Raw genomic sequence first — 15,414 nt, forward strand, 5'->3', positions numbered from 1 at the left:
TACAAATTTTACAATTAAAATACAAAAATTACAATTCAATAAAAATCATGTGTCTAAATTGTGCATTCCTTCTTCATCGAGTAAATCTTCAAGGATAATATCTTCTTCTGAGGAGTAGAAGATTTCTTCTATTTTCTGGTCTTCTAATTCTTCCAAGAATCTGTTGTACATTCTAGTATAAAAGTAAAAAGTTTTGGGAGCATCTGTATAAAAATCTGGAAAATGATCAACGCATGGTGATGAGCTCAATATGTAGATTTTGTAAATCTGGTTCATAAAATATAATCTGTACTCTTCGTTTCTTTTTTCGATGAATTTATGCTTGAAGGCTAATGTCTGTAATCTCTGATGTTTTATTTGTTTTTGGATTGTAGTACTGCAAATGGCTGGATGATGGATTTTGGGTTCCGCTTCTTGTCTTTGCCATTTAAAAAAGGGCTTGACCCAAATTCTGTGAACTGCTGGTTCTAAATCTGTTCTAATCCATTCTGGACATGTTGATCTTATTTCTAATTTTACTTCATTATTGTCGGTATCAAAGATATATTGGATTGCACTTTTAAGGGCAACACTGTTGAGACTGTCTATGTTATCTTTATCTGTAATGATGATTTCGGAAACTAATCCTAAATCTAATAAGGAATTTATACTTATTCTTTCTTCCTTATTATTAAACTGAAAGAAAAAATCTCTAAATGATGAAAAGTGTATTTGGGTAGAAATGATGTAGAATGGAAGTTGACAAGAACAATTGTCTATGTCTAAAGTTTCTTTTTCACAATCAATTTTATGTTTGATATGTTCATTTATTCCTTTTAAAGGAATAATTTTTATGCCATCAGGTTTTAAGAAAAGAATTTCTTGGATCATTTGGAATTTTTTGTAGAAATTTTCTTTGGCTTTTGAGAAAATAATGTCATTTATTTAGGTAGGTAATATGCTTAATTCTGTAAGTGGTCTAAAAAAAAATCTTGTTGGGCTCAGTATTTGGCTAGAATTAAATAGACTAGGTCTGTCTAATAGACTGGGTTTGTCTATTTCAAAATCTTGAATCTTTTTAAGAAGGTCCAAGTTTATAAGGTTTGCCTTAAAGGCTGCTTCTGTTTTTTGTAATTTTTTCGTCAATTCCTTTATTTTATTAGACATTAATGATTTCGAATCATTTAGTCTTTTAAAATTTTTTACCATCGTCTCGCAATGATTACAAAATTGAAAATCAGTTTTTAAATCTTTTTTAGGAATTTCATAAAAACTCTTTTTTGGAAAATTATTTTCATTGGCTATTTGTTTACCATAACTCTTTTGGGTATTTATATCTTTTCGGACTGGATAATCAATAAAGTATTTTGGACCAATAAAACGGTTGGCTGATTCTAGAGCTTCAGGAAGGGTTTTAAAACTTTTATAAAAAGAATTTTGTTCATTTTTAATAACTTCAACCACTCGGGTCCAATGGTTGTAGATTCCTGTCACCTTCCCTTGGTAAACAACGTAATATAATATGGTTTCTGAATCAGCTTCATGTGCTGATTGGGAAGAAAGATTTATTTGATTGAAATAATAGGCCAAGGCGTTTAAGACTATGACTTTTTGATTGGAATCGTTTGGTTGGACGTTCCATATTGAATTTAATAAAGTTTTTTGGGATTTTTCTAGATGAAAAGGTTTAGAAGTCCTGAAACATTTTTGTGAGTTTTGAGGATAAACAGGGAGATTGATATCTCCAAAAGAAATTAATTCTGTGGGGGATTTCTGTTGGAAATAATTAATTTTGCTTGATGACGCCATTTTCCTGCATGGATCAAATAAATTTGTTAGAATTCTTTCATAATCCCCATAAGTTTTTATTCTTTTTAGAGAAATATTATTTTGAAAATTTTTTCCTTGAATTAGTGCATTAATACTATTTTCATATATAGAATATGTTTTTATTAAATTGAGATTTTTTGTACGAGGTTTTTCTAAGAATTCAAAATCTAATTTTTTATAATTAAATTTAAAAGAGATAGAATTATTATTTACTTTATATGGAGTAATTAATTCTATAAAGGGTGTTCCTAGAATTACAGTATGATGTATGTCATTAACTAAAATAAATGTAGTTTTAATAAAAACTTCATTGTTTAAAATTGATGCTTCTGTTTTTGAATTAACATTTAATTTATAATTGTTAGCAGCCGAAAGTTTTTCATTAGTTTTTTCTTGAAAATTTTTAGGTACTATCCCTGATTTTATAAAATTTAAATCAGCACCAGTATCAAAAAGCGCTATTGTACTAATTTTAAAATTTTCAGAAAATACCAGATTTATTTTTAGTATGTATTTTCTAGAGGTTATTTCTCTTAATACAAAAAGAAAGTCTTCTGGAATTTTCTCAAGGTTTTGAATGTTTTTAATTTCATTATCTTCAGATTTTTCGGAATTTTCAATATTAATATTATCTAATATTCCTTTGATTATTTCAGAATCTTGTTTTTGTTTTTCTTTTAATTCTTTTAGTTCTAATTTTATTTCTTTTATATCTTTTTGTAAATCTTGGATTGTTATCTCTTTATTTTTTGTTTTATTTCTTTTTTCTAAAATATTGGTTAGGTCGTAAGTATTTTTAGAAGTATTTGGTAAAGTAGTATATTTTATTTCTGTTTTTTCTTCTTTATTTTCTTTGAGAGATTTTAAAATTTTATCAAGATATTCTTTTTGAATATTGGGATCATTTATGTCTTTTAGAATATCAAGAAGGAATTGTTGATCTTTAGAAAGCATGTTAATTTGTTTTTCAGATTCATTACTAGATGTAATTAATTCATCTATTTGTAAAGATTCATTTTCATCTTTAGAAGAAAAATTTTCTAATTCTGACTCAGAAGAATCAATTAAAAGATTAGAAATTTTATTTAATATTTCTTCATTTAATTCTAATTCATTTAACTGTTTATTCAATCTACAATAATTAGCAGTATGTCCTTTTTTATGACATTTATAACATTCAATATCTTTAAATGATTTTTTAGGATATTGTTTGAAATTTTTAAATTTCTTATAAGGTTTCTTATAAAATTCTTCTTTTGATTTAAAATTTTTCTTATTGTATTTAATATTTTTTCTATATGGTTTTTCATTAGATTCACTACAGTTTCCTAGGCATTTAGAAGGAGAAGGTTTATTAGGATTTATATCGAATTGTTGACAGAAAGTTCCTAATTCTTGTTTCGTTCTTTTCATTTCCCATTTTAAATGTTTTTGTAATTTTAGATCTTAACATATTTTTAAACCTTCTTGTTGAGTTAGACTAATTAATTGACCATAAGTAAATTCATTATAAGGAATTATTTGTTTTCCACATGATTCCCTAATTTTATTTCTAACCTTTTCTCCTAAAAGAGTTGGTAATCCTGCTAGGAATTTTTCTTTCCAAAATGGTTGATTAGAGTCTTCCCTAAGCATGACTCTGGTTAGAAAAGTATTTTTATACCATTGAAAATCACTTAATTTTTTACATTTAAGATTTGATAATAATTCAGCATTTTTATCTTTTAAATGTGAAGGATCACCTATAAAATGTAAAGAGATTGTTAGGATTAAAGTAGCTACAACATCTTGTTGGGGATTTTCATCTTGATCTAAAATTGGTATCCCATCTTCATCAGTTTTTATAGAATTTAGAATTTTTTCTTGTTGTTGATTTGTAAGATAATAGTCCCATCAACCCTTAATTTGACCAGAAAAACCAGCTATAAAGAGTTCGGCTATGGTTCTATCTTGTGTATTTGTTTGAGTTTTATAAGCATTTGCTGCCATAGTCATTTGTTGTAAAATACTAAGAATATTATATTCAGTCATTCCATCTATGTTCCAATCATAAAAGGAAGAAGCATTAAAACGAGATTGTGTTATGGGTTTTATTATTCCTAAATCTGGAGCATGAATAATTTATAACTTTTGTGAAGATTGATTCCAATCCATTTTATTGATTTTATTTGTAGGATTTTGGAATTGTTCTAAAGCTTCACTAATATCTGAATCATGATTTAAGGTATTTATTCTAAGATTAGAGGTTGGTGTTTCAGGAGCAGTTTGATCTATGGGTTGATTTGAGCTACTAGCTGTTGTTGCCATTTTACTTAATTTATCTTGTATTATTTTTATAAATTCAAAATTATTCTCTTTGATATTTTTAACACTATGTTCAATTATTTGGTATGGTTTAAAAATTGGGTTTTTGAGTTTACTATCTGTATTAGAGGTATCTATTTTAGTTGTTGGTTGTTTTTGTATTTGTTTTTCTATCCGATCTAGTTGTTTTCCTATGGTATTTAAATTTGTATTTGTGAAATTATTTTGTATTATGATGTTTTTTATATTAATTTTATCATTATCTCCTGGATTTTTTTATAGGAATTGCTTCAATTTGTTGATTTTGTACCAGTATTTTAATTCCTTGTAAAGGAGGATGATTAGATTGAATTTTTCTAGAATCAGTAATGGTTTCCCATTCTGGTGATTTATTTCTCATTGTAATAGGATTTACATAGTTTGAAAATGGTTATTCTAAAGAATTTTGAGAGGAGTATATTTCAAACCAATCGAAGAATAAAATGTGAATTTTATATTTATTTATAAATTCATAGAATTTTTCTTGAATATCTTTTCTGGTATTCATAAAATTTTCAAAAAATCATAATCTTTTTGCTTTATTATGTATATCATAAAAATCTTTATGTAGAAAGTTTTTATCTATTTGGAATTCTTTTTCTATAACATTTAGTTCATTAATTATATTTTCTGTTATTGAGGAAAAAGTTGGACTAGTTGGATCTTGTTCTGATTCAAATTGTTGTTCTGGAATATTCAATTGTCTTCATATCCTATTTTTGGTATATATAGGTCTAGGTATTTTTGAGGTATAATCTACATTTCTTATTACAGAATTGGGTATAACTGAAGTAGAATATCTAGGTTGGGTTTTATAAGGAGAGTTTATTTGTGATATTCTTCCTAAATCTATAGTATCTGAAGTTGAAGAATCTTCAGATCTACTGTTATGACTACTTGTTCTATCAAAAGAAATTTTAACTCTTCCATCTAAATATTGAGTTATTTCTTTTAATTGGGTGTTGGGTTCTTCTTGTTCTATAAATTCTGTTTTGACAATACCTTCTAAAATCCATTCTTCTGGAAGTGTTATATCTTTCCATTGAATCGGTTTAGGAATTACTGTATTAGATTTTCTTAAATCTGTTTGTAATAAAAGAGTTTCTCCTTTTTTACTATGAAATTTTACTTTTGTCGCAAAAACAGAAATCATGGCTTTATAATGTACTTTAAAAATTAAGGCTACGGGAATTGAACCTTGAAGCATATTATAATTATGAGTTTTAACTTGTAGAACTAAAGATTTTAAAATATTTTTATCATTTAAGGAGACTGAAAAATTTGGATAGCAATCAAAAGAAATTGGTCCCGTACACAGACTGGATTCAACAGAACTTAACAAGGAGTCTTCAAAGTTTGTGAATCTAGCATCTCTTAAAATAGCAAGAATAGAGGTATTTAATCATTCTTTTGTTAAAGGTTTTATCCCAACTTGCACTAATCCAATATGAAGGTATTTATAATTCTTTTCTCTATGTTTTTGTAAAGAATTTTGGGAAAATAAATTTATTGTTTCAAATGGTTTTGTAAGTTGAATATCTCTTTCTTCTGTTTTGATTGTAAAATCAGTTTTGAAAAATTGATACCTTGAAGTTTTATAGATTTGATCTTTATTTACTTTAGGAATTTCCCAGTTATCAATTGATTTATCAAAATCTTCTATGACTATTTCTTCAGTATTTATTATCCTTCTATTCTCATAAGAAGTTGAAGTAACAGAGTTAAGAGAAGTAGATCTACAGAAAATTGAATTCATTTTATTAAAATTTGTGTTTCGATTTTTAATTTCTCTCTACAACCCTAAGCAATTCTATAGTTTTACAGCCTTAACGTTAGGACTTACTACCCAGACCTTCTTAGGCAAAAAACACTCAAGAGAAACTAAAGTGTTTTAAGCTATGCATGTATATGAAAAGTTATTTTAAGTAAAAGTGTTTTCACTATTGCATGTGGATATATATATGTATTACTTGTTATCATGGTTAAGTTTTGCTGAGTCAATAGACTAACTAGGTGTGATCGATGCAGGTGAGCATGAATATGAAGGAGGTCTTGATGGTTGAACTAGCTGCGTTGAAGATGCACATAACCCGGGGACCGTCGTCAGTTTCCATACATTAAGTTTGTAATTACGATTATGAATTATTTAGTACTTTGAGATTTTATTCATGTGAGGCCCGGGGTCGAAGAGGGCGGGGGGGTGATCGCCAGTGCCATGAGGTTGCACGGACAATGAGCGGCTCCTGGCATGCTTCTAGGTGGAGGGAACATGAATGAACCGATCCCACACCAGAATGAGAGGGATTCCGAGACTGTTCAATGTAATGGACTGTACCGTTGAAGAGGGCTTAAATGATTTGATTGGTACTACTCATATCACGAAGGTGCATCTTTTTTTCGGTAGCTCATCACATAAGAACTACAAAGTTAAGCGTGCTTGACTTGTGGCAATTTAGGGATGGGTGACCTCCTTGGAAGTTTCCTAGGGTGCGTGTGAGTGAGGACATAAGCACGCTGGAAAGACTCGTCTTGGTACAGTGAGGACAGTCGTCGAATTTGGGACGTTACAATTTATGATTTATATGATTTTCGAGAGATTTTGGAGAGGACTATGAGTTAAGATATTTTGAACTATTGCTAGTTTAGGTTTGAAGACGATTTACGATTTTACTTTGGATTTATGTTCTTTTGGATTTTTAAATGGTTAATTGGTAAATTTATTTTAAAAAAGTTGCAAAAATTGGTATTTATATATATAGGGCCGAGAATATATTTTAAAGAAAAAATTTCTAGTACTTTTTAAGAAAAACGAGTAGTGAAAGTTTCATGATCGGATGCAATCGCACTGAACAAAGCTAACTGAATATGATAAGACAACTAAAATATCAGTTGGAACTGAACTGGAAGCCTTAAGTCAGTTCAATTGATCAGTCGAATAGTCAGTTTGACACGTCATCAGTTAAACCAGCTTTAAACCAACAAATCATACTAAGTAGACTGCAACTAACAGAAGGAGTGCCGCACAGCAGACTGAAACATCGTACTATTGCCAGAAGAATGTTGACACACACAGAAATGACGAATCAACGGATGTATTAATTAATGAATTAAATGTTACCGTTGGAAGTTAAGCTTATAAATAGCTTAGGAGTTCAGGGGAAGCTGATTTGATTTTTTGAATTGAGAATTCTTGAAAGAGAGAACAAATGAAAGATCAGTTATGCAAGATCAGTTACGATATTTACAAAAAGATCACTCTTCATAGATATATTCATAGCATTCAGGCTATCATTTGAGCAAAATCACTAGCACTTTACATTGAAATATTCGACTTTTTGATAATAATCAGTTTGTGTACTGATAAGTTGTAAGAAACTAAAGAGTTTAAGTTTGGCAGTGTTTAAGTCCAAACTGAAGTGAGTTATTACAGTTTCTGTAATCAATCAAAGTCTTTTAAATAAAACCTATCCTTGTGATAGAATGGGTGACGTAGGAGCGTTTGAAGTCTCCGAACATCCATAAAAATCTTTGTGTTCAGTAGTTCATTTATTATTTGAGTATTCAATCTATCAGTTAGTTTATTTTCACACTTCAAACTTGTTAACTGACTGATATCGACAACAAAATTATTGAATTCAATCTATCGCTAAGCTGATTCATATTTTGAAAAGAGTAAAAAATCTTAAAGTATTTATTCAACCCCCTCCTTCTAAACATTTTGACCCATCAAATCGATTCTAACAAGATTCTTCGACAAAAATAAAAGAAAAAGGTGATATGTGAATCATCACCACAAAAAAGCAGGTCTACTAATTAATGAAATAATAGACCATCAACTAGTTGAAGATAGGACCACCAAACCACCCATACGAGACGATTTCGCACCAACCAGCAAGCAATAATTCAAAAATTATCTACAAGTCCGAAGTCCAATTTGAAATCCGAGTAGGGCTTTAAGGAAGTTGGGGGCATCGGTAATCCTAACAATTTTTTATTCAAATAAATCATTGTAATATTTTCAGCTTATCTGTATTGTATTTCTAACTACCATAAATAGCTAACTAGTTATCTCCTACTATATGAAGTGACTATTGTAGTAATATTTAGTATATCTGAATAAAAAAATGTATAAGTTTTTATCCATCTCATGTATTATTTTCGAAATAAATCCACGACTATACACCTTGATGTAAGAAACAAAATAAAATAGTGTTAGGTTTTGCTGAAGGAATTGACGTCAGGAACCATCAGTTGCGACTGTATAATTAGGTTGTGAGGAGCAGTCCGTAAAATCTGATGTACACGATCCGTAGACATTTTGGTAGAAAAAGTATTAGATTTTTTTGTTTTACATAAGCATGATGTGTTATTGAAATAAATCGATAGTAATTGAGTTAAAATAGAAAATATGAAGAATATAATTGGTACACTAAAAATTTAAAGACGAAAATAGAAATGGATGAAAACAATTTGGACTGAACAATGAATTATCCCAAAGATAAACTTGAGATTAGTCCCCAATCGAAGCGTGGCTGAGGAAACCGAAAAGAATAGCAATGGCGACTCCATTTCGCCTCCCCCTTCCCTATCTCTACCGTACCGAAGCAACTCAACCCACCCGTCCCCGGTGGCGGCTCTGTATCAAATGCGCCGACTCCTCCACCCCAAATCGCGGCTTTGGGTCCAACTCCAGAAAGACCGACAAAAAGTTCAGCACCAATTGTCATGTCTTTTGTCTTTTCATTTAACATATTTATTATGCTAATGTTTTTGTTTTGCAGGGAAGGGAAATCATCTTCATCTCAGCAATCTTCGACCGCATCACCTTACCGTAAGTTCGCAGTAACGTTGTTCCTGCTTTCTATACTGTTTAAAGAAATTGGCTTTTTATGATATTTGTTGCAGAAGCTCCGGGTTTAAGTTCTTCAACTGGTGGCAAAATTAAGTACACTTCTCCCGAGGATCTGGAGTTCCAACAACGCCTAGAACAAGTTAGAAAGTAATTTTTCATTCTAGCTTTGCAGACACTTGAAAAGATACGACTTTGATTTGGTTAAGTTATTACGGTGACTATAAACTCCTGTCGCCTGGTAAGGTCGGCACTTGCGCAGAAAAAGGCAGAGGAGGAGAAGCAATATGGGGCAATTGATTATGATGCTCCCACTCAGACTACTAGTGGCACAGACTCGGTGGGACTGGGAACTAAGGTAATATCATGATTAGCAGTACTTGCTTATGCTTCCGGGTTGATGAGTGATTGCAGATTCAATGCTTTATGGTAGATTGGCGTTGGAGTTGCTGTCCTCGTGTTTGGGTTGGTATTTACACTTGGAGACTTTCTTCCTTCTGGAAGGTATGTATTTCACAGGCTAATGTCGTTGGCACATGCAGGAGGGATAAGCTCCTGAAATTTAGTTGTCTCAGAATTTTCAAGAATATTTGATGTCATGCTGTGGACCGGGTGTTGCAATCAGAGGAATGATTGCCTGTTCTATACAAATGCCTAACAAGACGGAGATTTTGAGGGCTTTTGAACCAATTGCCCTTACTTCCGGGTGTATTATTAGAGATGTAAACGAACCAAATCACTCGCGAACTATTCGGAGTGCTCGGTAAAAAGCTCGTTCAAGATCGTTCGTTGATCTATCGAGCTGAGCTCGAGCATAAGGATATTCTGCTCACGAGCCTATTCGCGAGCTCGAGCTCGGCTCGTTTATGTGGCTCGCGAGCTCGGCTCGTTTATTGTTCCCGAACATGTTCGTTCATATGGCTCGCAAGCTCAAGCTCGTTTATCTGGTTCGAGCTTGGCTCGTCTACATATTCATGAATATGCTCATGAGCTCGAGCTTAGATCATTTGTTGAGTTGACAAATAAAAATATTAGTAGTAATGCATTTGGAAGGATTTGAATATTTGAGAAGGATTTGAATATTTGAACACAAGACCTTGTTGAAAGAAAGATGAATTTACATCTTTTAGCCACAATTGCATTTTTGAATTTAATTTGCAGATCATTATACTAAATACTCTTGAAAACACAATAAATAAGATACATAACATAAATAAATCAACTTATTCTTTTTTCTCTCAAAAAATTTACATTACTGCGCAATATGCACGGTGAGTAAATTTACAAATTATTGTACTAAAATATTATTTAAAAAACTAGCATCATGATCAATAAATAAAACTAAACAAAATATACGTACTAATTCATTTAAAAGGATTGAACACATTAAAATAATATGAACTTGCAATACTAAGCCGATTGCAAATTTGAATAAAATTGTATATACCATACTGAAACATTCTTTCAAGAACTAGCATAATAAATAAATAAAGTAAGGTCCAAATCTTAAAATTGTATTGCCATTGGCGTATCTAGAAAATATAATTAAAGAATTATATATCATTAATAGAATTCATAGAATAATAATATGACTTTATAAGTTTAAAGTAATAAAATTGGGCTTATCATTAATCAAATATGAAATAAATTTTAAAACCAAATCTTATTACGATTTGTGAACCATTTACAGTAAATTAATTGAAATTGATAAATTTGCTACAACTAAGATATTTTAGAATATAATATTTTAAATAGAGTATCATGAATTTATATCGATAATAAAACTAAAATCTAAATTCTAGGATCGTACTTATATTATGACTATACATGATGAATGATATTTTATACTTTTAGTTAAATGAAATTATCTAAATGAAACTTGTTAATGTATTAAAACTCAACTACTAGGATAGTACTTATATTTTTATTTATGATGAAATGGAAATTCAATTTAAAATATACAAAAAAAATTAGAATCATATACAATGAATGGTTATTTTGGTAATTAAAATTAAAATTATCCAATATAAATAAAAATAGTTAAAAGTGCTAAAAACAAACTGAACCAATTTATTCATTATTTTTAAAATTTTCTTGAACAAAAATACGGAAATAAAAATTAGATTTGGAATGTTCATTATTTGGATATAACCTCAAAAACCAAGCTAAATAAAAAAAAAATATTTTTTGGCATCGATTTCTCGGTTCGGTTTTAGTACCTAAAAAAACTTTATTTAGGTTTTTCGTTTTGCTTATTATGAATGAATTTACATTTTTTTTTGTCTTGGTTTATTGATATACATTATATTGTATGCCCGAATCAAGCTCGATTCTATCTTTAACAAGCTCGCTTAAGGAGCCAAACTCGAGCATATATATATATATATGTTAAATGAGCCAAGCTCGAGCTCCAGCCTAATACTATTCGGTCTGGCTTGGTTCGTTTACATCTCTATGTATTCCTATAATCTACACTAGATCAAAAGCTTCGAATCAAACTAATAATTGAAAATCTATTATCTGTACATTTGGCAAAGCTTGAACTCTTTAATTGTCAGCATATTTAGACTTTTAATGTGAAAGTTCTACCGTCTGCAACTTTCTGATGTACAAATTGAAATTGCATTGCAGCATTACAAAGGAGGCTGACATAGCTGATGAAGAAATTTCGAAAGAAGAGAGAGCAAATTTGGAGGTTAGCATGACATTCTTGTATTTTTTAGCAATGTTCGAAGATTATAATTTTAAAGTTTCATTTATATGTACGGCTTCCTTTGTAATTGCTAACTTATAAAATCCTAATAGCTCTTAAAGCATACACTGTTTAAATTTTTCTTGTGCATGCTGTATTCAGTCAAGTCAAATCTATGCAACGTTACTTGGTGTATCTATATCTTTTCCAGGCCTGTATAGTTTTCACTTGATTTAATTATTATGTTTCTTGCTTTATCTGTGTCAATTTTACTGTTTAGAAGACCCTTCAACTATTTTTTCCCCTTTCCGTCTCTGTCAGTCCTAGAGTTTTTAACGATAAGGTATTCTGATGTTGTGCAGGAGAGGCTGAAGAAATTTGAACAGGCACTTGCTGTATCCCCTGAGGATTCAACTGCGCTTGAAGTGAGTAGTAATGTCATGTGAGATTATATTTTATATCTTGATATTATGCTGTAACAGCTTTGATAGTCATTGACGAAAATTGAAATCAGTGATTACATAATTAGTAAACTATTTTGTCCAAGAAAAAATAATGTGCAAATGTGCAGGTCATATTCTTGTTTCTTCCGATATAATTCTTTGCTACCCGTGCATTATTGAGATTGTCAAACGCTGATTCTGGTGAAGTCATCCCTGTACTGGTTCACATTTGATGGTTCCTTGGTGATCAAGTGTGCAGTTTAGACACTTACTTTCTCTAGTGTAATTGGATTGCCAATGGGATATGCATGTAGATTTTCCATAGCTTGGTCCTATACAATATTTAGGTGTTAGCTATTTGAAAACTCCAGGGAAGCATTTGTGCTGCTCAACTCTATAATAAGATAGTTTTGGACAAAGTGTAGAAGTGGTCATAACTATGGTATGTTGAGATTCTTACCGAGCGATGCCTGCCTGGTTTTTTGCAAGCCTTTTATGCTCATAAATTCTGCACCTGGGCCACGATTCCAGTCTCTTTTGATGGTCATGTTACGAAGCATTACTTGAGTAGTGTGGTAAACCACCTCAGACAATTCTTATGGTAGCTTTTTAAACATATTAGTTTAAATAAATGAAGAAAGAGATGTCAAGACCTAAACTGCACCAGGAAAAAGCTCTAATTTATGGTTTAAGCTTGATGTTGACCATGTTAAACCCTTTCAAATTGATTCAAGCATACATACAGGGAGCTGCAGTGACCTTGGCAGAAATGAGAGACTATAAAAGAGCTGCAACATTGCTTGAAAAATTGAGTGAGGTTTGCTATATATTGCTATTAATTTTGATACCTTTACAAACATCTGCAGATTATAAATATCTGATGCTGGGCCTTCTGTTAATTGACCTACTTTGATATGCAGAAAAAAGAAAATGATCCTGATGTTTTCCGTTTGCTTGGTGAAGTCAAATATGCGATCCAAGACTATGAAGGAAGCGCTAAAGCATACAGAAGTGCCTACATGGTTAGATATATTAGAATTGTGGGCATACGATATGTGAAAACACTGTCCCTGGTGTAACTTGGACTCGTAGTTCAATATATGTTAAAAATGGGCACTAATGTTTCCCTTACTTGATTTGCCTCGCAAGTTAAAATCAGCCTAATAAAATAGACAATTGTTTTGTAACTTCTAAGCAATTGCTGCATGAGGTTGACCTTCATGTATCTATATTCTTGTCACCACTTATCTCTTGTACAAACAAGCAAAAAAAGTAGTCCTTCACATGTTTTCCTGAGGGTTCAGGAGAACTGGTAGTTAAGGTGATATGACTCCATTTCTGAATACCTGTCCTTTAGTTTCCTGCAGACATCGAAGAGTTCTGATTTTGAAGTCCTTCGCGGTCTTACAAATGCATTGCTTGCTGCCAAGAAACCTGATCAGGTTGTTAAAAAATTTATCTCTTAATGGAGGGTTGTTCATCAGCATGAGTGCTGAAATTTAATCTTAGATATTTCAAATTTCATAGATACAACTCAAGCAAAAAATTATGCATAGCCCGGTTTCGATATTGAATCTTTTGGGTTAGTATAGCAATGCGATTGCTTATCATTTATCGCCAGTGTATGTGGTTCATTTGTAGGCTGTTCAACTCCTCCTGGCAACTCGTGGGCAGCTCGATAAAGAAAAGTCCAGTGATAATAATGATATGACTGTCCGCAGCACAACTGGGACAAGTTCTGGTGTGGATCCCATTCAAGTGAGTTGTCCAGCTTTTAAATATACAATTTTTGGCATATACAGCTGGTACAGTTCAAAAAAATGTCGCAATGCACACTTTATTCCTTTGAGGTGGCAACTAACCAATTTGGAAAAAGATGTTGATGTGATTTATGTTCAGATAAAGCATTAGATTTAGCATATAGGTGTGGTGAATTAAGTCAAGTGTTCTGTATTTCTAAATTCTAAGGTGGACTTGCTTCTCGGGAAAGCCTACGCAGATTGGGGTCACATCAGTGATGCGGTGTCTGTTTATGATCAACTCATTACTAACCACCCTGATGATTTCAGGGGTTACTTAGCCAAGGTTGATTTGAGCAACAAAATAAAGTTATTTTTAAAGCAACAGGCTTGCATGACTTTTGAATCTTGATTTCTGTAGGGAATAGTGTTAAAACAGAATGGGAGCACAGGTGATGCAGAAAGGATGTTCATACAGGTGACCACGAAAAATGTCCCATTTTAGAACCTAATTCTTCAATCGACTCTTTCATTATAAATCAAATGTATGTGCAGGCACGATTCTTCGCACCTGCTGAAGCAAAGGTGCTGGTAGACAAATATGCACGACGATGACCAGCCATTTGCTATGAGGTATGAAATATAAAAACAACTTCGAATAGAAAATTAACAATCAGTGGTAGCAATCAATACAGTCGACAAGTTGTGCTTGTTTGGCTACCAAATGTATTTTATTACCCTTCAGGATTCTTTAGTTGTTTCATGATGAGGAACAAATTGATGGGTTTGGATCAATCTGGTTCTGGTTTTGTCATGAATTCAAGGATAATAAAGAACTTGGTGTGCCATCTGATTGAAAATGGGCCAAGCGCAACAAAACCGTAACTTCTTTGATGCAGTACCAGGAGAAGCACTCTTTAATTGGTGATGATCAACTACTCTCGAACAATGGCAGAGGTGGAAAGCACAAAAATAAGATTCCTAATGGATTGGTGTTGGTATACGTCGGTTCGGAGCAACGCAGATTCCTTGTCCCGATGAGATTCCTGACTGTGTCCGATTTCAGGATGTTGATGGAAACGTCAGCCGAAGAATTTGGATACGAGCAGGAAGGGGGATTAAGGATTCCTTGTGATGAACACGATTTTGAGCAATTACTAGAGAAGTGTCATGTAGCCTGTAAAATCAACTCCAAATCTAGCTAATTAGCCAGGCATACGTACTTGTATATGTGTATACTAGCATCTTTATGCATGTACACTTTTTTTTCTTTCATGAAGAGTAAAATGATAAAAATATCTATCACGTGGAGGAGGAATTTTACGTAGTGATGGGTAGAATCGTAGCATTGCTCAGGAGTAAAATAGTCGTTTGACACGTTGGGACACAATTGAAATTGATTTTCACTCATTTCAATAGTTTTTTTATTTTGATTCTAAATCTTTTGATTCATTAAATTTTTTGATTCATTCAATTTTTTTAAACATAATCAATAATTTTTTTATTTTTTATTTATATTTCGTCAAAATGTTGATGAGA

General features: G+C 31.6%; 1 protein-coding gene across 4 annotated transcripts; it reads left to right on the forward strand.

Moving 5' to 3' along the window:
- Nucleotides 1-8,631: 8,631 nt before the first annotated feature.
- Nucleotides 8,632-15,150, forward strand: LOC142549117 (uncharacterized). Of its 4 annotated transcripts, none has more exons than XM_075657892.1 (15): nt 8,632-8,860; nt 8,934-8,983; nt 9,058-9,151; nt 9,248-9,359; nt 9,435-9,505; nt 11,633-11,696; nt 12,056-12,118; nt 12,882-12,953; nt 13,057-13,158; nt 13,504-13,578; nt 13,778-13,894; nt 14,105-14,221; nt 14,297-14,353; nt 14,431-14,508; nt 14,621-15,150. In XM_075657892.1, exons 1-14 carry the CDS (start codon nt 8,709-8,711, stop codon nt 14,488-14,490), a joined length of 1,206 nt encoding a protein of 401 aa, XP_075514007.1. In that variant the 5' UTR covers nt 8,632-8,708; the 3' UTR covers nt 14,491-14,508; nt 14,621-15,150. The 4 variants fall into 4 exon arrangements, with proteins under 4 accessions (XP_075514007.1, XP_075514008.1, XP_075514009.1 ...); XM_075657893.1 differs by having other exon boundaries at nt 14,700-15,150; XM_075657894.1 differs by having other exon boundaries at nt 14,775-15,150.
- The last annotated feature ends 264 nt before the right edge of the window (nt 15,151-15,414 follow it).

Source organism: Primulina tabacum, chromosome 6, assembly GCF_025594145.1.
Source record: "Primulina tabacum isolate GXHZ01 chromosome 6, ASM2559414v2, whole genome shotgun sequence".
Taxonomy (NCBI): domain Eukaryota; kingdom Viridiplantae; phylum Streptophyta; class Magnoliopsida; order Lamiales; family Gesneriaceae; genus Primulina; species Primulina tabacum.

Bases quoted from the DNA above. Each gene is read 5' to 3' on its own strand.
- LOC142549117 (XM_075657892.1), top strand. From the start codon at position 8,709: ATGGCGACTCCATTTCGCCTCCCCCTTCCCTATCTCTACCGTACCGAA. The intron at 9,360-9,434 runs GTAATATCATGA...GCTTTATGGTAG, and splicing joins CGGTGGGACTGGGAACTAAG to ATTGGCGTTGGAGTTGCTGT. The intron at 13,579-13,777 runs GTTGTTAAAAAA...GTTCATTTGTAG, and splicing joins CTGCCAAGAAACCTGATCAG to GCTGTTCAACTCCTCCTGGC.